This window comes from Papaver somniferum, unplaced genomic scaffold (assembly GCF_003573695.1).
Source record: "Papaver somniferum cultivar HN1 unplaced genomic scaffold, ASM357369v1 unplaced-scaffold_137, whole genome shotgun sequence".
NCBI lineage: Eukaryota > Viridiplantae > Streptophyta > Magnoliopsida > Ranunculales > Papaveraceae > Papaver > Papaver somniferum.
Window position 1 is genome coordinate 4124856 of NW_020622934.1, and position 25856 is coordinate 4150711.

At 39.1% G+C, this 25856-nt stretch overlaps 1 protein-coding gene and 1 pseudogene across 1 annotated transcript; both read right to left on the bottom strand.

Moving 5' to 3' along the window:
• Window positions 1-21237: 21237 nt before the first annotated feature.
• On the bottom strand, window positions 21238-24209 carry LOC113334762 (protein TIC 214-like). The gene has a single exon (XM_026580965.1). It carries the CDS (start codon window positions 23949-23951, stop codon window positions 21837-21839), a length of 2115 nt encoding a protein of 704 aa, XP_026436750.1. The 5' UTR covers window positions 23952-24209; the 3' UTR covers window positions 21238-21836.
• LOC113334763 overlaps window positions 23003-25856 on the bottom strand; it is a 3747-nt pseudogene continuing 893 nt past the window's right edge.

The window sequence follows — 25856 nt, forward strand, 5'->3', positions numbered from 1 at the left end:
CTTTGCCCGAGAAGTATGATGGGTATCGACCTTCCATTTTTAATCCTGTTTCTTCTCATGAGGTACCTTTGCTTTTGATATCTTCGCCTGCTTTTATATCTTTGTCTGCTTAGGTGTCTTTGGCTGCTTATGCGTCTTTGGCTGTTTTTCTGATGGTTTTCTTTCGCAGTCTGCCCCTGCTTCTTCTGTTGGGACTGCTCCAGGATCTGCTGGTAACTCTGTGGCTACAAGGACTAGGAAAAGAAAGGCTTTGGTTGAAACACCTGCGGAGGTAAGGATCATTTCCATACCTTTGTGCTTGTAAGTTCCTTAGTGCCTTGCCCCTGATTCCTAGCTGACACATGTGTTTCTTTATAGTCTACCCAGAGGAAGGGTAAATTGAAGACCGTTATTGATCTTGATGTTTTGGATGAGGATCCTAAGGCATCTTGTGAAGTACCAGGTGACGAGGACATGGAGGATATCGAGGATACTGGCCTCATCCCTCATTTGGATGATATTGAGGAGGATTTTTCCAAAGATAACCCTAGTCCCGTCCGAGCTGCCTCAGTTGAGGTGAGAACCTTCTTGTTGGTACTGGTGCTCAGTTGGTCGAGCCTGTTAGTGTTCAAGCCCCTGCTCCTACATTGTCTTTGAAGATGCCTTCGTTTTCTGCTCCTAGCAAAGCTTTTCCCGCTATTTCCGCCACTGCTGGAGATGCTGTTGTGGCTTCTAAGACTCTCCCTTCGTCTCCTGCTACCTCCCTTCAATCAAGTGGTTCATTTGCTAAGGTTGTTACCTCCACAGTGAGGGCTGGTAGCTCAGATTCGCAGCAGAAGAAAAAGGTTGTGATTTCACTAGCTAGCTTCTCCTTCAATGCTGCTCCTGCTTCACTAGGGAGTGCTCGGTCTGTTTCTACTGCCCCTGTTAGCAAAACTATTGTACCCCCACCTTCGTCACCATACTGGACCGTACTGGTTAATCTTCCTTCTGCTGGTGACATGGATTTAGGCGGTTCTCAAATTCTTCCTTATGTTCCTAGCTCATCCATCATGCCGACTTTTCGTCGTGGTGAGGGTTCAGCAGTCGTGCCCCATGTTCGTGCTCAAACGAACGAGGGAGTTGTTGTTGAATCTAGCCAAGGTAAGCTGTCGGAGAGCTTGAGCTTAGGTAGTTCTGATGATGCTATTCTTGAAGCCATCCTGCGGGACTCCAAGGGTCCCTTTTCTGTTGGAGTTAAACATCATAATCTTGGTAGTTTTTTTTGAGATAGCTTTGTAGCTGGATGTGCTATCTGCCAAGTATCGTGCAGCTAAAGACTTGTTCTTCGACCCTGATTGTATTCGCTCTAGTCAGAGCTTTGGTGAGATCCTCAAGGGTAGCATCCAAGAGATGGAGGCTTTGATGGACACCTAAGCCAATTTACTGCCTCGTCTTTCAACATTCTCACTAAGTGATTCTAGCCTTATTGTTTTTCTTCTTAATTCGATCCTCCGTCTGCTCATACACTCCTTCATTTTGCAGCTTTGCAAGCAGATCGATGTTGGCTATACCTTATTCAAGGTTTATAAAGCTAAGTGTACTCATTTGAGTGCCTTGTTGGAACGTGCTCGTCAAAAATATACGCTTGCTACCGCACAATAGCCTTCGTCTAGTGATGCTGCTTCTGTTGCTAAGATATCTTCGTTGGAAGATGATTTGAGGAAGACTAAGAGATCTCTGGAAGCTTGTTTATTGGCTCTTGAGAGGGCCAATAATGCTTCCAAGGTTGTCGAGGATGGTTGCAAGGCTGCCGATTCTGCCTTAGTTGCTGAGTCCTCTAAAGCCATAGGTTTGTTTTTTCTTCTCCTTAACTTTTTCTTCATTTTTGGTTGCATAGTCCTAAGACAACCTTCATCTTCCAGCCGGTAGCTCTAGTGAACTTAGATATCTCCAAGATCAATGGCCAAGTTAACCTCCGACGTTTGGTATTATCAAAAGAAATCTGATAGGCTGATGAACGTAACCGTCCATAATGAGGCCCAACTTTCCCTCGAGTCGGCCCATAATGCTGACTTATTGAAGCATATGGCTTTGATTCATAAGGAGTGTGAAGAAGCCCTTATATGGAAGGAGAGTCTCATTTTAAAGCAAAAGGAGGATATTGCCTTAGTCAAGAAACGTCTCTCAGCTCAAGAAATTATTTGCAAGAAGTATCATGCCGATTTTGAAGATGCTTGTGCTTCCTTAGCTAAGGTTACTGCGGAGCGTAATGTCTTAACTTCTGAGGTCTGTTCTCTTAAGAACAAACTTATCGATGCCAGCTTCGTGCCTTCTTCCATGTCTCATGCATCCTTAGTAAAAAGGTTTGAAGAGTTAGAGAGTGTGTACCAAGCTTTATCCTCTGATAATGCTTCGCTCCGGATAGATGTTGATGATCTCCGGACGGAAAGGGATACTCTTGTGGAAGATCTCGATGCTGCTGAGGTGGATCTTGATGAGGCTCTAGTTTAGAAGAATCCCTTAGCCATGCCGGAGGTATCTTAGGATAATTATTTTTCCGTAGCATCCTTTGTGTCTTCAACTTCTTTTTCTTGTTGCTGATACCCTTCGTATGCGCAGGTCTCCAGGAGCAGTTGGTGGGTGCAAACGCCAAGATTAGCCTCCTTGAGGGTCAGATATCTGCGTTGGAAATATCTCGCCAGTTTGATGTTGCTGCTAAGTTTAAAGCTGAGGCACTTCAGCAAGCTGATGATCATCTTAGTGCTCAGATCACGGAGCTCCGTCAGAAGTCGTCTTTGGATCTAGAGGCTCAAGCTTCTCAGATGAAGGTGCACCTCGAGCGTTCTGCCATTGACTACATTAACGATGCTTTTAAGGAGGCTGAGCTTCAAGATGAGGGTGTTGTCTTCCCTCGTCTTCCTTATCCATGATCATGTTATGCTGACTTTGTTTCGAACTGAACTTCTTTGTTGTATTATGCCCCCAGCCGAGGGGCCTTTGTTGTCTCATTTCCTTTAAACAACTCTTTGTTATGTTCTGAACCTTTGTTATCTGGAACTTTTGAGACGTGTTAGTCGTATTTTGGTAGCACTATTATGGTACCTTTATTATTATATGTATACGTGTTGTGTCTAATTATCTGCACAGTCGAGTCATCACAAGGTGCTAAGGTATATTTAACCTTTGGTGGAACATTCATTATCCTACCCAAGTATCCTTTGGCCAGAAGGTACCGTGGTGGCGAGGGCTCCTACGTGGGTAATAATTTTCCTGTAACTCTACGTGTTCAGTGCGATGGCTGATTTACTTTGACAAGGTATCTCTATTTGTGGGATATATTGCTTATTATTTGCCTTTTAGTGGGATTCATTTGACCTTAGGATCCGAGATTGACATATGCGCAGTTATGCCGTGCCTTTCCTCATCCTCAATTCTGACGGAGGGTGTCTACTCTACCCCAGTTTGTATTTAATCAATGTGCACTTTTTTTTAGCAAAAAGATTTTTCATTGATTATTTAGGTTTATAATACCTTTGATCAGGGATAGAACATGGCGGGCCATTGCCCCTTCACTTCTTCTCTTGAGTAATAACCATTAACTTACGGGTAGTACTTCTTTAGGTACATTGCATTCCAAAGGTGTTGCAATACTTCTCCTTTGAGGTTTATTAGGTAGTATGAACCCTTCCCGGAAATATCGTGTATGATGTAGGGTCCGTCCCATATCCGAGCTAATTTTCCCAACTCTTTCTTCCTTTGATATGGTGGCATTTGACGTAGTACATACTCTTTAACCACAAAGTTTCTAGGAATTACTTGTTTGTTGTATTCACGAGACAACCTTCGTTAGTAGTTCACCATCCTTTGGAAAGCCACTTTCCTCCTTTCTTCAAGGTCATCAAGCTTTTCTAGCATAAGATCTGTTGTCAGGTTCTTTTCCCATGCCTCTATTTTCGTTTTTGGCAGTATTATCTCCGTTGGGATGACTGCTTCGGCTCCTTAGGTTAACAAGAACGTAATTTCTCCCATGGCCGTCCTTTTCGTAGTACGGTAGGCCCATAAGACATTGTGCAGCTGCTCACACCATCTTTTCTTGTATGCCCCCAGCTTCTTCTTTAAGTTCATTGCTATCGTCTTGTTAGTGGCCTCCGCTTGTCCATTGGTCTTAGGATATATTGGAGTAGACTTTTTTTTATGAATGTTGAAAGCATTAAATAGCATGTCTATGGTTTTTCCTTCCAACTGTTTGCCATTGTCAGAGACTATGGCGGCTGGTATCCCGAACCTGCAGATGATTTGCTCAAACAAGAATTTAAAGACATCCGTGTCCCTAATTCTTGCCAAAGCCCTTACTTCCATCCATTTGGTGAAATAATCCGTAGCTACTATAAGGTACCTTCTTTTCGATGTCCCCTCTATCAAGGTTCCAACAATGTCAACTCCCCATTTGGCGAATGGCCATGGGCTGATGGCCGAGTTAAGCTCCGTTGCTGGTGCTTTAATCTTTCTGGAAAAGCGTTGGCATCTTTCGCAACGCCTTGCTACGTTCTTTGCATCTTCTTCCATGCTTAGCCAATAGTATCCTTACATTTTTGGCTTTGATCGCCAAAGACCTTCTTCCGCTATGATTGCCAGCTTCTCCGCTGTGTATATCATGCAATATTTTTCTTCCTTCGGTTTGTGAGAGGCACCGCATCATAGGTCCAAGAAATGACCTTCTATACAGTATTCCATCTCGTAGGTTGTACATTGCTGCCTTTGACTCGAGTTTTAGAGCTTCTTTGACATCCACGGGTAGAGTACCTTTGTCAAGATATTGGTGAATTGGGATTCTCCAATCGTCTTCCCCTTCGTCTTCGTTGCTTCCATCTGACATGAATTTATCTTTGTCAGACCCGTCTGCTTCGTTATCTCGTTCTTCCATTCCTTCATCTTATTTGTCTTTCTCTGCTTCTCTCATGGCCCTGGTCTGGACGTCCTAGGTTTTCTCAACTGTTGAGGTTATTCCTTCTATCGAAGGTTCATAAATTCTCCCAATTTGTACTGAGGTGGTATTACTGTCTCTCAGCATTGATGATATGAATGCTAAGGCATCTGCATGTCTGTTGTCTTTTTGACAGATATGTCTGAATGTGACCTTGTTGATCTTTGATGCATGCTCCTGTGTTAACTTTAGGTACGAAGACAGTATTGGATCCAGAGTTTGATATTTGAGCTCGATTTATCTAATGACCAATTGTGAGTCACTAGTTAAACGAACATCCAATAAGCCCAACTCATGTGCTAAGCGTAGACCATGTATGATCGCCTCATACTCCGTGATGTTATTAGTGTATTGTTAAAATTATAATCTGAATGCATAGATGAGTCGGTCTCCGGTAGGGGTTGTTATCAAAATCCCTATGCCTGCTCCTTCTCCGTTTGAGGAGCCATCTACGAAGATTTCCCACCTTCGTGAATTTTGCGGTTCGAGGAGATCTTTTGATTCTGGCTTATATTCCTCTATTCCTGGGATATCATCTATCTCCGCTTCGTCGTTCAGAGGTAGGTCCTCTAGTAAGTCTGCTAAGATTTGTGATTTCTCAGCTTTCCTTGTTTCGAAGATTATGTGAAATTGTTTGATCATGGCGTTTCATTTTTACACTCTTCCAATTTTCTCCGTGCTGTCGAGGATTTGATTTATTTGAGCTTTTGTGAAAACTCGAATGGTGTGTGCATCGAAAAATATCCTTAGTTTCTGTGTTTCCACTAATAAGGCATATATGAGTTGCTCCACCTTGGTGTAATTACGCTCCGCTGAACTGAGTGTCTTGCTGATGTAGTATACGAGCTTTTCTCCTTGCCCTTGGTCTCGTACCAACACTGCGCTCACAGCATAGCTTGTTGCTGCTATGTATACGGTGAGTATCTCACCTGGCTCCGGCTTTTGAAGAATGGGTACTGATGCTAAGTACTGTTTGATTTTGTGAAAGGCTTGCTCGCACTCTGCGGTCCACATGAACCTGTTTCCTTTCCTTAGCATGTCAAAAAATGTTTTGCATTTATCTGACGATCTTGCTATGAATCTTCCCATTGAAGCTAAAATTCCATTTAGCTTTTGTACTCCTTTAGGGTTTGTGGAGATGGCATCTCCATTATTGCTCTGACCCTTTCGGGGTGTACTACAATCCTCGCTTAGTCACCAGATATCCCAGGAATTTTCCTGAGGTAACCCCGAACGTGCATTTCTCCGGGTTCACCTTCATGTGAAAGTTCCTCATGGTTTCGAATATCTCTTTTAGGTCTGAGAGATGGTTTTTTGCTTCTTTGTTTCTGGCGAGCATGTCGTCCACGTAGACCTCCAGTATTTTGCCTATCCATGGTTTAAAGATTTTGTCTAATAATCGTTGGTATGTTTCCTCCGCGCTCTTTAGTCCAAAAGGCATCCTTGTATAGCAGTATAGGCCTCGTGGGGTAAAGAACGCAGTATGCTCCTAATCTTTTTCCGCAAGGGATATTTGGTTATATCCTGAGTATCCATCCATGAAGGATAGTCTTTGGTGGACTTCGGTTGCGTTGACTAGTTGGTCAATGTTTGGCAGTGGATAGCTGTCTTTGGGGCACGCTTTGTTGAGATTGCTAAAATCGATGCAAATGCGTACGCCTCCATTCTTCTTAGGAACAATGACCATGTTAGATATCCACGTGGGGTATTTGACTTCTCGTATGAATCCAGCTGTAAGTAGCTTTTGCAAATCTTTTTCTACCCCTTTGTGGTAGATGTCCGCCACTTTACGTATGCGTTGCTTGAACAGTGGTGGTCTGAGCCGAAGGTGGTATGTGACCAAATTTAGATCAATTCCTGGCATGTCCTCCATTGACCATGCAAAGACGTCCGCATACTCTTTTAGTAACCTTTGTAGTTGCACCTCCTCTTCCTCTTCAAGTAAAGTTCCGTTATTGAGCATTGGTTCTGCCTCCGCCCCGATATTGATTTTCTTCGTTGGTTCCACCGGTGAGCAGATTTGTTGTTTAGGTCGTTGAGGAGTGCTTTTCTGTAATTTTCATTTGGCAGACACATCTGCGCCTGGAGTGGCGGAGGTACTTGTCTCCGGTGCTGAGACGGCTTTGGGTACTAAGGAGGCTCCGTCCTGTACTTCCTTGGTGTTTGCCTTGCGTATTTTTCTTTCGTGTTGTTGAGCAGCAGTTCTTTCTTCGTTGAGTCTGATTTCCGCTAGATTGCATAGCCTTGCATCTTGCTGGTCACCTTTGATTTCCATTTCACCCATAGTTGTGGGAAAGCGTAGGTATTGGTGATATGTCGAAGCTATTCCTCGCAATATGTGGACCTATTTCCTGCCCATGATGACATTGTAGGGCGAAGGTGCTTCCACTATGCAGAACCGTGTATTGGTTACTAAAGGTCCTGCATGTACCTGCAAGAAAATTTCTCCTTTTGGTCTAGAGACTGATCCATTGAAACCGTATATTGTGCAAGTGGAAGAATCCATTTTCTCCGCTGTCAAACCCATGCGTAGGTAGGGTTCGTAAAATAGAACATTTAATGAACATGAATGAGGACCTTCGTAACATTCCATCTGTGTATTGGAAGAGTGAAAACTTATGGATCATTGTGCATTTCAACCTCCTGGTTGACGTCCTCTGTTGAGAAAGTTAATGGCGTGGCCATCCATTACTCCCAAATGCTAGTAGGTGGTCCACTTAGCTTTAACACCTCATGGGATTCTCTATCTTCTTTCTATTTCGAGCTAAATCGAGGATATCTTCGAGCATTTCTTCTTGGCCCCCGTTGGAGAAGGTGATCATGTTGATGTATTTGCCGTCCTGAGGTAGTTCTACCCTTTTCTTTGGGGTCTCCTCTGTTTCCGCTGGTTATAGTTGTACGTACTCCATGAATTTGCCTTCGTCGATGAATCTTTGGATCACATTGCGCAAGTGGTAGCACGTATCAGTTGTATGCCCATAGTATTGGTGGTATGCACAATACTCCTTGGCCTCTTTCGTTTTTTCTGGTTGCTTTCCCCTAGTATTAGGGTAAGGAAAGCCTGGCTTTGCTCCCTCCTTTCTTAGGATGTGAGAGAAAATTGTATTCAGCTTCGTGTAGATTTTACCCGTAAATTCTTCTCTTCCTTTGCCTCTTTTTCTGTCTCCGTATTTGGATCGTTTGTCTTGAGAGCTAGTTCTTCCCCCGGCTTCATTTTGTCGTTTAGGTATCTCGGGGATTGGTTCCAGAGAGTTGGTTCGCTGCGAAGCTGTTGTCGTCTTTGCTTGTGCCCCGGGGTTGTACTTCTGGATTTCTTCGAGTCTGATGTAGCGGTCTTGGACAACCCTGAGCTCGCCTTCAGAATCGAGGGATCCGTTGTGAAGATCCACGAAGATGGCTGAGGTTCTATCAAGTCCATACTTATAGCAGTTAATGCTAATTTCTGGATTGACTTTGCCGGTTGCTTGGCACGTCTTTTGCCACCTGTCTGTGTACCGCATCAATATCTCCCGGGGTCCGATAGCTAAAGCAAATAGCCTATCTAACCCTGCCTTTGTTGATTTGTTGTACATGTATGTCTCCAAAAACACCATAGACAATTGCTCGAAGGAGTCACTTGAGTTTGCTGGTAAGTTGTCATACCAGGCTAGTGCTGATCCCGTCAAGCTTGCAGGGAAGTACCTACATAGTACTACCTCATCTCTTTTCCAATGGGCAAGGACACGAGTGTTATACCGTAGGTGGGATGAGGTATCTGAGGTACCGTTGTATGCTTGAAACGTAGGTACCGGGAATTTCGGACGGATGGGTTCCCTTAAAATGCGAAAAGATAGTGGGGACGTGGTTGCTTCTTGGAGCACTTCTTCTAGTCTTGCGCCTGCGTGTCCAGTTTTTAGGCCTTGTATCTCCTTCCGCATTTTCTCCATTTGCTCCATAACCATGTTCACATTGTGAGCATCTTTGGAAAATGCTTCGTCGTAGTAGGATTGAGAGGGCTTCTATGTCGAGTCCATCTCGTCTGGATCGTGGTGCGCTCTCCTGGTTCAGGTTGATTGACCTTTGGTAGGTGGAGATCCAGCCTTCGTCCTCCTGAGATTTCTCCGTTATCACGCCTCTTTGGTGGAGGGTGAGTTTGGGAACCTTCGATCTGTATGTCTATCATACATTTGAGGTTCTGGTTCTCTTGGGACATTTCGTGTATTTCATCCTCGTTCTCCTTGTTACGGAGTAACAAAGCTGCTATTTGTGCCGCCATTTTATCTTCGTTGTGGGCTCCACCTCCTTGAGGGGTGCTGACGGCTGGATATTCAGAGTTTTCCACTCCTTCATCTTCGATTGGTGCATCTGGATCTATCTGAATTGGGGTTAAGTTTCCCAAACCTCGTCACGTAGGAGATAAGGTTCTGGGTAACCCTGCGTTGGCCGTAGGTGGCTTTGTAGTGGTAGGATGCTCCGGTAACGGCATGTCATAAAGTGGTTGATCTCCCGATGTTTGCCCCATTCCTTCAGCCGAAATAGGTGATTTGTTAGCAATTGTTCTTCTTGTTATTTCGCTTTGTCCGTCTCGTGCTTCATTCCTTTGATTTGCTTGAGACGGCTTTTGGGATCTTCCTCTGGTGATTGCTGGTCGTGAGCTTGTTGGTACGTCATTTGGTTTCTACATGCCTTTGGCTTTTGTTATCCTGCGGTCACAGAAAAAGCGAAGAAATCTGCTACTTGGGTACCTTCGTTAAAAGTAGCAATTAATGTTTTGACACAGAAGACGGCTAAGCAGCTTTTTTAGAGAAAGGACTGAAATAATGCCTTTGAAAGACAGGTATTAAATGTTTATGACACCTTTGGAAAAGACAACCTTAGATGTTGAAAACCAATAAAAAAGGGTGTCAGGTCTCGTGAAAAATAAGGTTATTAAATGCTTTAGAAGATCTTTCTTCCTTAAAATCTCACTAAGATTCCTCTGTCAGTCAAAGGTTCTCAGATCTGAAATATGCTTTGTTAAAAAGGGGTTGTTTTAGTATAAAACAAAGATTTTGGCGTTTTGTGAGAACGTTTTTTTGTGAATTTCTTGTAGATTTGTAACAAGACACGTTTTTAGAGGCTATGAACTCAAAAAACATACACACATAATGGATGAACAAATTGCTAGAGAGTAAGATTCATCATTAAAAAGAACAGATCCCTTCGTTACAGAAGATACCTAAGTTAAAACTATGTCTAAACTCAAGCTTGTGAGCCAAATACGGTGGGCGCCAAACTGTGACTACTTGTTTTCCCGTAGTCTACGTAATGTATACATCTCAGGGGATCTTATGCTAAGTAGTATCTATACCTCTGTTGAACTGATAATGCTAAGTAATAAAAGATATTCAAGATCACAATAATAACTAAGAACACAAATATAATGTAAAAGCTTCTAATTTATCATGAGACACACGAGATTACGTGGTTCGACATTTGTCTACGTCCACGGGGTAATGAGTGATTTTTTTGTATTAAGTTGTGGTGGTTACAAGAGATCTTAATTGCTTCCCAAGTAATAGATAGAACTCAAGTTGAAGTAAATACTTAAGTTCTAAACGTTAAAGAGGTATAAGCTTAAGACTAGATCTTCTCTCCTAGATATTGAATGACCTTAGTTTGTTGGTGAGGCTTGGTATTTATATCTCTTTCTACTCCAGGTATCTCTTTGATGCCTCTGGGTCCATCGTCTACTGATATACCTTTCGTACCAATGGTACCTTCGTCCACCGCGTATCTTTTCCAGTCGTATTCCTCCACCTCAGATGGCCCACGTTCCTTCGAGAACTACCCAACCTTAGTACAGGTTGTACCTTCGCTCACCGCCAGCTTCTGCCAATCGGGTTCTGCCATGCCTTCTCTCTCCACGTGCCTTGGTTCATGCGTGTAGATAAGAGATTTGTGCATTTAATGCTGATTAGATGCGTCATCTACCTCTGTCCCTTTGCCAGCTTCCTCTTTGTAGACTAGGATTTTACTCTTCTCATCTTAACCGTTTAGGCCTTCTTTCTTGGGATGAGATAAAGTAGATCTGCGGAGGTATCCTTTGCTACTCAGGCTTCTCTGTCTAGCGAAGGCTGCACAGTTGAATTTGTATGCGACCACCAAAATCGTGATACATGCTCCAAAGAATATTGGTATTCACATCTATAATGATTTCCTCCTGGATCCATCAACAATAGTCATCATTATTTCATTCAAGGAAATGTTGAAATCACTTACATGAAAGGATACTCACATCAACCTCTCTATCGATGCTGGATTCCTGAATTGTTTGTATAGAGGAAAGACGAAGACCATCAATAACCGATGGAGCAAAATTCTAAAAGAAATTAACAGTATTCTTTTGGGATCCTAATTACATGGACGAGAAAATCGCAACGATAAAGGAAGTGCTAACAACTCACCAAAGAAGCAGTTGGGGACTGCGTATTGTTCGCTATCATTCTGTAATTCATTCTGCTCCTGCTTTCTCCACCCTGGGGACTGTCTTGCCATTCAGAGAAGTCTACAGGAATTCGAGACCTCACAGTACGAACAACCTACAATGAATTAATCGAAAAAATTAAAGTCGCGATTATTATGCTTTTATCAAAAACATGAGGAAAATATTCACATGTGAAGATTCTGGAGATGTTTTCCTTTTATCACCACTAGAAAGAGGTTTCAACCGTGGGCGATCCAAGAGTATTTCAGCAGAAGGAAACACTCGTGTCGGAGATTTGACATCCATCACAAAATTGTACAAGCGTTCAAGTTGTTGATTCCAGAATGCTGCATAACCCGGAGTTACGTAAATATCCCGGTCGGTAAAAGAAGACACATAATCATTCCCTTCCACATGTGTGTTATCTAAATGAGCCTTCAAATATTCGAGCGATGGTTTATTCATTTGGTGACCTGGAGTACACTGATCGAGATCCATTTTTCGAGATGCTATGTCGATATTATATTCTTCCACCTGGAATTCTCCTTGCATCACTGATACTATGTAACCAGGAGTGCAACTCAGCGTAAAAGATTTCTCTCCATCACTCAACTCAGTGCCAGACTTCAAAGTGATGATCTCTTTAGTATCATTGAAAGTGATCAATTGCGATAAGAAAGGAGAAACTGTCGTCCAGGGGCGAAAGTTGAACTCAGATTCAATGTCTAAAATACTAGTAAGACATGTCTTTTTCCGTGGTTGCTTCGTAGACCAGCGCATAATCCTAGAACTATTTTTCTCAAGGATGGCATGATGGGTATCCATATTGGGACCTTGCAAAACACTACGGGGAGTTGGAGCATATTTCTCAAGGTGCTCCCACATTAAGGCTTGGAGGAACGTGGTATTAGCATATGTCTCAATCTTCATGAAACCATTGGAGACACTAGAATCCATGACTAAAGAATCCAGGTTAGCAAACAGTGAACCCAGAAAAATCTACCAATGGGAAGTTTCTCACCTTTGGCCATTTTTATAGAAAAAGGGATCACAAACGGCTTCAATAAATGTCCATTATCTTCAAGAATGTCTCTGGAGAGCCACAAACATAAGAAAGTAGCAATTTTAAAATATCAGGTTCTTCAGGAATCACGTCTCTCGTCCACCAGTGTTTCAGCCATCGAGCATAGAAAACTATGGACGACTTGTTGAACTCTTGCATATTGGCTTCTAGAATGCCAGATATTGCATTTTCCTCCGTTGAGATCTCTTCAGGGAATTACCAGTAATAAAGAGACTACATCTTCCAAAGTGACAGTGAATTCTCCCCATCTGCATATGAATGAGTAGGAATGCACCAACGGGCAAGCAGAGTCACCATACCTGGTATGTCGTGATTGATCACTAAATCCCCAGTCGCTTGAATAGCTCGTGTCACTTGTGCACGATCCAGCATAGTTCTTACATAACTATAGCCCAACATATGACGTGCCCATCTGGAGAAATGCGCCAGGGGTTTTCGAGAAAGTTTGAGTTCCACATGAGAACCCAAATAGGGCTTCCCACTCAAACAGAACCTATTTATCGCCTGAGGAGTTATCAGCTTGTTCTTAGTAGTGCTTCTGGGATTTATGAGCAACCGGAATGCAGAGCCTAAAGGATGCTTTTCGGGTTTGTACTGAAGCATGAAGAATTCGTCATTAGTATTTGGGATGTTCTTGGTTTTATCCTCCCTTTTCCTAAAGGCCCTAAAATCATCATTTCTGGAAGATACATCAACAGATGCATCCTCTCCGGAAGAATCCTCTCCAGAAGAATCCTCTATGGAACCATCCTCTCTGGAAGACTCTTCCATAGAAGCATCTTCATAAGGGCTATCCTGATGATCAGTCATCTTTACAAAGTCGCTGTAACATCCACACATAAGTTTCATCAGTGTAATTAAAGAGAATGAATAATCATGATGCTCACATCAGCTTCAACAAAAAATGGTAATCCTCAACTCTTACCTGTTTACGATTTCACGAACTTAGTAATAACAACGCAAAACTCTGAAAACTTGCTTACTCCTTCAAACCTGAGAAGATGAGAAAAATCTATCATTCAAGAGTCAACACTGACTTTTCACGAAACCATAAATGATTCATATAACCTACCATATGAACATTCGCTGGTTTTTACGTGTGCATACACCATAAAATCACTAAACTCATATATACACTACGAATTCACAAATTCGTAGAATGTTGTTTTGCTTTCAACAATTTTTCATAAATCAATATTTGATTTTCAAAACAAAACGTGAATAGGTCACGTAATTTAAAAAAAAATATCGTGAGTTAATAACTCACGCAAATTATATATAAAAAAAACTTTTTTGCTCGTATGAGCATTCGCCTATGAAACAAGGTTTTTTTTTCTTCTATTTTTGTAAAGGCCTACATATTTCAAACAAAGTTTGGAAGGTTCACCAACAAAGTTTCATCATGAACTACAGGTCTTTTCAGAATTCCTTTAACTCTAAAAGATCATTATTTATAGCTTTTACTACGAATGAACCTATGTTCCTAAAAGTATTTGTAAAAATTCATGCTTTGAAAATAAATTTGGGTTTTCATGAAACCTCATAAACAAAATTTTCTCTACTGCAACTAGACCATGTGTATTTAATATTATATATATCTCTTTCATACTAGGGATTTTTGCTCGTTTCTTAAACTATTGAACGAACATAAGTATTTCAAAAGAAAACAAATTCCATAAAACCTATGCATACATGCACACACGAAATTTTTGTTTTATGAACAACTCATGAAAACACCAAACACACAGTAAAAAAAATAAATAAAAATAAAAATAAAAAAATCCGGACTTACCTGGTCGGCGCCAGCCGGAATTTGGCCGATGGTGGCTGGTGACGGTCGGCGGGGACTGATTTCAGGAGGAAATCCTCTTTCCCTGCTGATACTCGCGTAAAATGGTAAAGGGAGGGAAGTGCTTGGTCGACCAAAAAAATAAAAGAATTTTAGGGCTTCCTCCCTTTTATATCAATTTTATTTCCAAAACCTAATAAAACATGGGTTTCCTTTTTTGGGCTTGGGTCCATAAATCCTAAATCGACCAAAACTGGACTTTTGACCGACCAAATCAGCGATGCTTCATCTCTCCGTGCTCATGGAATCACACTTTATCACATTGTCAGGGTCCTCACCCGAACATTTACTTGTACATGATACCATTGGAGTAAATTGAGGAGTCTGAGAATACCTTTGTGCAACTGAGATCAACACTGATCTCGACGGATGAAATCACCATTTAATGCTTACCGTGGAACATGATTGTCCCCCACTAAGCAGGGGACTTAATGTAGATGGTGGATTTTCAACAAAGGTCAAAACTGTAAAATCATGATACATGTTTCCTACACGGCTTTCAGGCATGTGACGATTCATATTTTACGAAGACATGATGATTATGCATTTCGAAAGGCATCCACTAGTTGAGCGTTCGATACCTCGTATTTCATCATGCCCTCTATGTAGAATTACATAATTGGGCGGTTCTCCGTAAGATTGAGAGTAATAACGCCTTCAAGACATCGGTGATACTCACTGTTCCCTGACCACATGAGAGAGACCCCCCTCTACATATAAGAACGACTGGGCGGTTCTCCGTAAGATTGAGAGCAATAACGCCTTCAGAACGTCGGTGATACTCGTTGTTCCCTGACTATGTAGAGCGACCGTGTATAGATCCAGGAGGTTCTCCGTAAGATTGAGAGAAATAACGCCTTCAGGACTTCGGCAACACTCGTTGTTTCCTGACTATGCACCTCAGAATGGGTATGACGCTTTAACTGGCTAATATTCCTTCTGCAATAGATTAATTCTACCGTGACATTCACCACTGAATTCCTAGAAGGTAATCTATTTTATCTCATTACTCTAATTTCATGATCGAATCCACGGCTGATCTCATGGGATGGTAATAGATAATCTCATTACTCCTATTTCATGATCGAACCCTCGGCTGATCTCATGGGATGGTAATAACTACTTTCATTACTCCGATTTTGTGGTCGAATCCACGATACCATAGAATGGTAATACCTATTTTGTTATTATTTTGAATTCATGGTCGAATCCACAGCTGATCCTATGGATTGATAATAATAAACTACTTACTTTTATTGCTCAATTTCATGAAGCATTCTCCACTGAATTTCATAAATTAGTAATAAATACTCAACAATCGGGCATCTGGACTACTAATGAGTAAGCCCCATAAAATGGTGCAAGCGTACTCAACCATGATGCACGAACGAGCACCCAAATGCGCGAAAGAGCATCCAAAATATGGACAAATGAGGAATCCCGCACAAAACAGGAGAGAGAAATAATAACATTAAAATAATGGAGAAGCGCCCATGGGCCGGGCCCACCAGCCGGCCGGCCATGCCTTAGCCGTGTCCGGTCCCATGCTTCTTCCATTATTTTTCCTTATTTTTGTTATTTTCATAAACTCATGAAGACTCCACCATTCTAACAACTTTCCTTGTTTGAGCAAAACTCATGGTTTCTCCATATTTTTGTGGTTTCATGAAAAATAATAACATGAAATAGGGAAAGGTGGTGTGGGACCGGAAAACTTAGCCGGCCGACCATATCCTAGCCGTGGCCGGTCCCACACCTTGCAATCCCTAATCTTTCATAAATTGTTATTTCTCTCATCTCATGAAACTTCCCTGTTTCAGCAAAAATCGTGGTTTCTCCATATTTTCTCAAATATTGCGCAAACCACAAAAAGGCCCAAAGTAAACATGGTCACATGACCGACTAGGCTACTCATGAAAATATATTAAAATATTATTATTTTAATATTCACGAAATATTGATCAAACGGGCATACCTGCTCATTCGAGCAAAATCGAGAATCTCAGTAAAAGATCGAACTCTTCTGAAAATCCAAGATATTGCTCAAACGCACATCAAAAAATTCCAAAACTCTCAGGACTTAGACACGGGCATTATGGTGACACGAGCATGCTCCCTTGACCGACCTAGGGCGGCTCTAAGCCTTGCAATGAGCCGGTCCCACACGTTTTCACACTTTTGACCTAATTTGCGCAATCACTCATATTGGGTCCAAACTCTTCACGACCAACTAGGGATTTGTGCAAACGCCCATCAGTTGTACCACGACCACCAAGGGACGGTCTCACGCCATTTTGGTTGATCCCTCACCTTTTCGTAATTAGGTTTTATCACCTAATGCTCAATCGAGCATTATTGACGAAACCGGCATTCAATCGTCATTCTTTCACCAACTGGTCAACCCAGGACCATGATGCGCGCTTACTCGAATAACTGGGCATCACATGGACGTCCATAATTCCATGTGGTCGGTCCCCTCTCACTCAGTGACCTATTTTCAGCAATTCATCAATTAATGAACAATTGATCAAAAATTAGGGTTTCGAACAAATGCTCAACAAATCATCATTCTGAGCAAGTTCAAAACACTAATAAATTTACTTTGATCCATCAATCAACATCTGGATTAATTATATAATATTCGGTAGTCTACCAATATTTTAATTAATATTTTATTGGGTCACACACCAATAAATAAATAATTCGTCAAATTGAGCAATACTTGCTCAGTCGCTCAAATAGTGATCCAACTATCAATATTCAGTAATTATCAGTAATCTATCGAATTGAGCAATTGCTCGAATATTGATCTATCAGTATTCAGTAATTCGTCGAATTGAGCAATACTTGCTCAATTGCCCAACTATCAATATTCAGTAATTCGCAATACTTGCTCAATTGCTCGAATATTGATTCATCTATCAATATTCATTAATTCGTCAAATTGAGCAACTTGCTCAGTCGCTCAAATATTGATCAGTAATTCATCACTGAATTTACAATATTGCTAGTACATGCAATGTCAATATCATTCAAACCAGTCTTAACATACATGTTCAATTCATGAATCGCTGAGCATTCATCACTCATGCTTGATTCAACAAAACATAGACTAACTGTCTAATCAGTCAACAACTGACTAATTAATCCACGTCTGTCGTGCAGACTCCACGATTCGTGAGACATCAATCACGTCACATGGGGGATACCAATTAGGGTTTTGGTCTGGCGTTCTACGGCACGTGGATTCATCCACGATGAGAAACGTGAGTGAGTTGTGCAACGGTTTAAGGAGTTAGCGAAGTAGTGGGTAGACGGTTAACCAAGTCTCCGCACGACCTGGAACTGGTTTCACCACGATCTTCCACTTTCCCACTTTTTCACTCAAGAAACCGTCATACTTACAGGGATCAGTGTGTTCATCATTCTGGCAATATAAATAAGTCCAAATCGAGGACAACCGAACATTATCATCATCGATATTCGTTTACACAAACTCGATTAGAAACTTATTCACAGAACTCAACTTCAGCAGTTCATCAATTTGCAGAAACCTTCAACACATCCAAAATCCTTGATCATCATTGATCCCACACAATTCTAAGCTTCCCTCCTACAGATCAACCCATCCCCCTCTTTGTGATCGAATTGACTCTGGAACGGCCATTGTCTTGGTTTAAGCCGGAGTCCTACAGATTGATCTCTCGAATCTAATCTCTCCCTTTGCAGTGCATCTGTGTGAGGTTCAGCAGTTTGATCGGTTGAGGAATCTCGATCGTACGCTCGTCTCTTCACTTTCCTAAAAAACCAGTAAACCGTTTTTTGCCATCCACAGCACCCTGACTCGTGAAAAAGCCTAGCGGTTCACGAACCGTTGTTCCAACTGTGCCAGTTGATATTAGCAGATGCTCAAAGGCTTACTTTTTAAATATGTTTTAGCATTGCTATAACTCTCCAAACCACTTTTAAGACTTCATTGATAACTCAAACACTTATGTATGTGTATCATGATTAAACTCTTAGATGTTTAAATGAACATCAAAATTCTTTAGTTATTTGGCATACTTTCCAAACTGAACAATCATTATACACGGTTCCAGAACCGGTTCCTAGTGTATATTCTTTTATTGTATTTTCAAGACCTAAAAGTGTTTGCTTGATTCCCAAGTTATCTTATTTTGAATTCTAAGCAACCCCTAGTCTTTGAAAATTATAAATTGAGATGCTCTTTCAACTGGGAAATTCAATCCTTAACACTTTGTGGCCTCGTTAATTTTAGAGTCGTCCTCTATACACATAGGTTTCCTCTGAGAAACATAATTAAATCTAGGACTAAAGGACTTCACTTTGGGGATTCTTGAAGCCCTATCCCACTATCTTTACCTTGATAGTTCGTGTATCATGATTTTTCTTTTGTGCTATAGAGGTTTTCAAAATCTCTTTCAGGTAAGATAAATAGCAATCGCAAAGTTCCATTCGTCCAAGACTTTATGATTCCTCAGAATAGATATTTGAAAATTGATCTTAGTTGATCTTTTGAAGATTGTTCTTGAGAGGTGGTTAAAAATCTAAGTTGCTCTTCAGGAGTCTTAATTTCCGGATTGTTGCGGTTTGCTAGCTTTGTCTATTGCAAACATATTTCCTAACCTTCATCTTTAATCTAAACGGAAATGAACAGTCTTATCTGTTAGAGGCGGGTTGGTATCAAAAGTCTTCACTTCATCTGAAGAAACTCTTAGGCTATAAATGACGTCATCTAAGGGAATCATTTGCATAGAGCCTTGCGAGATTCAAGAGACGTAGAGAGCAAGACTGTAACCGAATCACTTGGAGGGTGGATTTGGTCTCAACTACATTCCAGTCCGAAGTCTAATAGTAGGCTACTGTCTGTAGCGGCTTAATACAGTTGGTGTTCAAATCTGGACAAGGTCCGTAGGTTTTTTCTGCAATTGCAGTTTCCTCGTTAACAAAGTTTATGGTGCCTTTTGTTTTTCCTTTTCTGTATTATATTGTTTATCTTTATAATTAGATTTATGCAAGTTGTACGAATTCAATCTTAGTAGATAAGTCCATCTAATTATGATAGATTAGAAGACTCGTTCTTATAGAATTCGTATCTTGAAAGATAGATAACAAGTTTAATTACTTGGCAGACTACTGATAGAATTATTTGGATACGACTAGATTTATCTTGGATATTGATTTTTGAGATCGTCCAAGCACTCATATTAACAATCAGGTTCACAGACTTCTTGTTTATATACTTACTGATTGAGAATAGTTTATCGATATAAACTCTATATACATATTTTCAAGTATCATTCAGTCAGTCTACTTGCAATTGTATTAGGTTTTGTCCTTACAGGTTACTGAGCGAAAAAGTTGGTGGTGTATTGGTATCCCTATATTTTCAGTATACTTTCTTTAGAATGGAAATGGCGTACATTTTATAGTTTTCCTTTTCAACTAGAAATTAAGTGCCTTGGAGATTGAAGCTCTGTTATGTATACATATATCATAAGGGACAACGGTGTTTTTTCCAACATACAAAATTCCACATTTTGGACACATAAAGAACGGTCAACATATAGTTATGGGATACAATGGATGGTGATCTATATTTCTGCCACATAAAGGACAACTTGGATTTAGCTAAGGATAAAATAGTGTTTTCAAACATAAATTTGGGCCTTTCACCCTCGACCTAAGCCATTAAGCCTATCAAGTCACAATCCAGTTGATGCATGCCATTAATCTTACAATTCATATCAATGCAAAACATCCGTTTCGCATCTCCTTACCAATTAAACCTGTGATACGATCTCAGATATAGTTCATACATTACGACTTAAAAACCATTGTAATCAATACCCGGGGATGTTCAGGAATATAAACATACTCAAGAGAGGTTATTTTCTAAAGGTTCTCATTTTTTTTCTTCACTATACCCTTTTAAGATTATTCAATCACTACCATGTTAGATTCAATGTACGTTTCTTATATTTGTTTATTCTTATCGATTGGTTTTAAAAATTTGAATGCGTGTATTTCTTACAATTGTTCATAAAATATGTATTTTATTTTGTTGTTCTTAACGATTCATCTGCCTTTTTTGATGTATTATTGAAAACTATAGCTTGGTTGTTTTAATTGGGTTGGTGATGGTTGTGTAGTTAACAAATACAATTGAATAATAACCTTGCTGAAGTTTCATTGCAAGAAACTCCCTTGATGCTTGATTGTTTCAGTCTGAGCTTAATGATATTCTTTTTTAAAACTATACATGAGTGAAATTCAAGCACAAGTATTAAATGGTGTCTGAAGAGTTGAAGATGGACTTTTGAGGCGTTGGTTATATTATATTAGTCTATCATGATCCCAGGTCGTTCTTAGGTAAGAATTCTGAAAAATCCCAACAATTATCCCTTGGAACCAATTGTTTTTATTTTTTTGTACTTGCGTTGTATGAATATAGATAACTAAGAATCTAGGGAAAGAATCTCGGTGTTTTCTACCAAGAAGAAAATATTAAACATTCTTACAACAATTCTCATATTTATTTTATTAGTTTACGAGTGCATATTTAGGAAATTAGGATTTTTGGCTCAATAATTGGTTAGAGACACAGTTACTTACAAGATGAAAGCATATATAAGTTCTTAGTGCTAAGCACAGAATAACGAGCACAAATATAGAACTTCATGTTAAACGTGTTATGTATGAACCCCCTAAAAATACGTGTGTTTTGGGGTAAAAACTGATTCTGCAGATTTTTGGTAAATTTGGGTGTGTTGATGAGAAACGAATTAAAATCCTAAAGAAATGTACTGCACATGAGTACTTTTGAGTTCGAGAGATCAATCTGTAAGACTCTGGCTTGAGCTAAAATATTTTCATGAACAACAAAAGCATAATTTTTTTCATCTCTCTTTTCAAGCACCCTTTCATGTCTATGTCTTTTAATGGATTCATCAAAAGAATTATTATAACCGTTTTCTTTTTGTTGGTTTTTTCTATTAGTTTGGTGATTACTCTTATGGACCAGTGAAATAACTATGGTTTGATACATAATAAAAAGTCCATCTCCTTGTATAGACAGGCGAACAGGTTCAATAATCAATACTCCTTTGTTTATCAATTCTGTAAGATTTAGATCTTTTTGAATCAGCAATATATCCAGACGCATTTCTCCTCTTTGAATAGAGGATATCGCAATTTGCTTTGGATTGTTCAGTCTAAGCAGGAGACAATATATCTGGATACTATTAATTATTCTTTGATCCAAAGAACTATGCCATCTCAGTTGAAAAATAAAATATCTTTTCAGGAAAAAATCTAGTTCCGCTTCTGTGGTACTCTTCCATTTATTTTGATTTCTACTCTTTTTCATGTATGAGTCACTGTCATCCTCGTTAACTTCTTTTTCTTGGTTTGATAGATCTGATCCAATATCTTCTTGGTCTGATTCTTCTTTTTCTTCTTGGTCTGATTCTTCTTTTTCTTCTTGGTCTGATTATTCTTTTTCTTCTTGATTTTGATTTTCTAATTCAAGATCTTTTTTTTTTAGCTTTTTATTTTCACTGGTGGTTTTCTTTCCATTAAAATGGAAAAGAAGTGATTTTGTTGGTATAATCCACGGTTTAATCCTATATGTATCATATAGCCCCAACAATTCTGGGAAGAACCAAAGGTGCAGATTTGATATGGGGCGGTTTAGTATTTCTTCATTCATCCCCATCCAATCAAAAAAAAAGTTTTTTCCACTGGACGGTTTTATTTGTTTATCAATCGCAAGATACGAAAGATCCTTCGTATCAATTTGATTAATGATTGAATAATAGTTAATTCCTGTTTTAGTATTTTTATCCATGCGGGTCTCAGTATCCATATTAGCCCAAGCCTCAATATCGATCTTCTTTCTAAGACAAAAAGAAACGATTCTCCAATCAAAATATTTTCTATCCGGATTTTTATCCGTATCAACAATACAATCTTCTCCTAGATAATGACTCATATATATGCCTGCCGGAATATAAAAAATTGGGGGTTTATTTGTGTTGTAGTTATAGGGAATTTTTCGGCTTCCCTTTACTTGTAATGGTGATAGAGAAATATATGAATCCTTCCCTTCTCTATAATTGATATATTTCTGTGATAAAAGATCATATCCATACTGTTTTTTAAAAATTTTTGTTTTACTCGATAATGAATCCATTACATAAGCATTTTGCTTCTTATAATGAAATACATTTTTTTGTTCATATGAATCCAATTTTCTTGATGCCTTGTTTGAAATCGTATGACTTTGATTGACTCCATTTCGTTGTTTTTGTAGAGCTAATTGAGACGATGTAATCTTAGATAAATTATATTGATAGTTATAATGACTGTTTAACCAATTTTTCCACCCATTCGTTTCAAAATTGCTAAGTTTTTTATGTCTTGATTCAGAATAAAGTATTCCTTGTGTTCCAAAAAATTTCTTTATTCTATCTTTAAGAAAAAAAGACGTTCCATTATATTGAAGTACAGATCTCATGTGATATTTGTTAATCACTTGGGTTTGTGATAATTTGTAAAATACATATGCCTGTGACAAGTCAACTGGGGCACAAAAATGATGTAAATTCTTATTACTAATATTTGAAAGTTCCCTCTTTTTAGTCGAAATTACATGAATTTTTTTTTTTTTTTTTTCTTCAACTTCTTCTTTCTTTATTTCAGCATTGTAACTTTTTTTATCAATCTCTCCTTTTTTTAAGTCTAGGGAAAATTGTGCATTGATCCTGGGAATATTAATGAGATATAGAAGGGTGTCCATATATATCTTTTCAATCAAAAAGTTTAAAAAAGAGTGTCGTTTACGTATTAATCTAGCACTTCTTCTTTGGAATATCCGCAAAAAGCTTTTTGGCGCTTCTAATCTTTTATCGTTACAACTTGTATCGTTAGGATTAATATTTCTATCTGGAATTAGAAACGTTTTTTTCTTGTCATTTATTATTTTTTCAATTTGATTCTTAATTGTACTTGTCCTATCATCCAGATCTTCTGTTTTTTTTTCTGTTAGTGAATAATTTGTCCAAGACATTGATCTAATTCGACTTGACGATTCATGAACTATCTGATTTTCTTTGAGAGAAATTTTTTTATTTTCACTCGATTCATATACTTTTCTCAATCCAACTAATAGAATTGGATTTACTTTGCCAAGCTCTTTTATTCTTTTTTTTTGAAAAAAATCCTTTTTATGAGTCCAGCTTTCTTTTTCTTTTGAGTCCTTTAGAAACCCTTTTGTTTTTTCTTTTAAAACTCTTAGACCTAGAAAACTTTGTGTTTTTTTTTTTGTTATTCTTTTTTCTAGGTCTTTAAAAATGGGTTTTAAAAAAGAAGGTCGTCTTCGAGGAGAACCAAAAGGAAATTCAGTTTCCATCCCCCAGACTGTCAAAAAGCAAGAATTTTCCTTTATTCCCCTTGGATTTTTATGATGAGATCGTTTCTTAGATCTGTTCCAAGGTTTCGGATAGAAAGGATATAGGATCTTTATCTGAATACCCTCTGTTAACCAATTTTTTGGAAATTCCATTTCGGATAATTGAACACCATTATAGGTGCATTTAACATGCATTTCTCTACCCCACTCTCTCCAATCCTCATTCCATTCCGGGGGTTGAAATAATAAGATACGGCTGACGTTTTTAGCTATTATCAATGAAGGCAATCCAATATATTTTCTAAAAATCGAGTGGGCTATTAACAAGCAACCCCTTATTGATTGACCAAATAGAACAGTATCCCAGCTTTCCGCTACTGCTAGCCGGTCATTTTCCTCCCCTTTCTTCTTCCTTTTTTTATCCTTTTCTTTTTTCTCTTCCTCAAAACTGGAATTTTTTAATTCCGTACTTTTTATCATCCAATTCTTAAAAAGAAGATTCCAAATTCGGGAGGTATCAGCAGAAAAAAAAACTTTTTGTAGATTCTGTCCAAAAAAAGGGGGGAATGGATATTTGTTTGAAACGGTTCCCAAATACCTGTTTTACGTCTTTGAGCGCGCATAGAACCTTTGATTATATCTCGACGAAAATCCGATTCTTGCGCATAACGTAGGACAAACACTTCTTCTACTTCATCATTAGTATTCGTTGTACTATTTGTACGTTCGGTATCTGTAAAAATGACTACATGGTTGGCCTTTCTTGACCTAATTTCATGATCCTCAGCCGTTTCTTCTAAAATTGTTCCATCTTGTTGATCCAAACTGGTAATCAATTTGTATGACCATTGAGGAACTTCTTTACGTATTTCTTTTATTCCAATGGATTCCTTTATAATTCTTTGATGATGTCTATCGGGTGTAACCGCATCAAATAAAAATTTCGTTCTATTTTCTGAATTAAGTTTTCCTTCTTCTGGAAGGAAGTATTTTCTCTCAAATTTTTCCTTTTTTTCTTCAAATTCTTGGTAGTTTGTGGGAAGTATATTATGAAATTTATTTATCCAAATCCAACCTTCTTCTGAGAAAGCCTCATTCATATTCAAACTTGAGTTTAAATACTCTTTTTTTTTTTCGCTTCCACGGCGGGTTCCGTTCAAAAAAGGATCATACCTTTCAGGCAGGCAGTCTTGTTCAGTCTCATCATTGCAGAATCTAATCCTTTTTTCAAGTACATCCAGTTTCAGAGACCCCCTTTCTAGAGCATCAATTCTATTGAAAAATGCGTTGTTTATGTTCGTTTTTTTTTTTTTTTTGGTATAAACCCAATTATTATACAATTCTTCAGAAGAGGGTTTTTCAGTTGTGGACAAAAGTATCTTTCCTTTTATCATTTCCAAAAAGATTGACAAACTAGGTTGATATGTAAAAGAGATTCTTTCTTTTCCATCACTTTCACATGTAAAAAAAAAATAGTGTGACATTTCGTCTCGGACAGCATCTTCAAATTGATCATTTTTGATATATCGCACTGGACGATTCCATCGTTTATAGTCGAAAAGAAGAGTAACAAGAGGTTTTTCAAACCAGAGGAGGTCTTTATCTTCTTTAAGTTTAAGTATTTCTAACTTCGAATTTTCTTCCGAACAAAGGGAAGGGGAAGGGTCTTCTTCGATGGATCCTTCTTCCTGTTTAGTCCCCTTCGTTTCGGAAATTGTTTCGATTTCTACATCTGTTTCTCCCTCACTTTCCCCCCTTTCTTCCGTTTCGGCAGTTTCTTCTTTTAGTTTCTTAGTAACAATAGGCGACGGCATTCTGCCTAAATAGTAGACACAGGTGATAAATAAGAGAATACTAAAGATTCGAGCCATAGAATTTCTCAATTCTGACACAAGGTACTTATTCGATCTAATAGAATTATTTTTCCGTATCCAGAATAATACCAATCCAACCCATTTCATGAATAAAATGTGACCAATTAACCAACCAACAAAACTACTTGTTACAAATAACATCTTGTTGTTGCATCGAAACATATAAATGTTACTAATCTGGCTAATGTTGAACTCGGTAAAATGAAATGGTTGAATAATTGAAAAA

Excerpts from the sequence above, each read along its gene's own strand:
- LOC113334762 (XM_026580965.1), bottom strand. The coding sequence starts at position 23,951 with ATGCATGTTAAATGCACCTATAATGGTGTTCAATTATCCGAAATGGAA.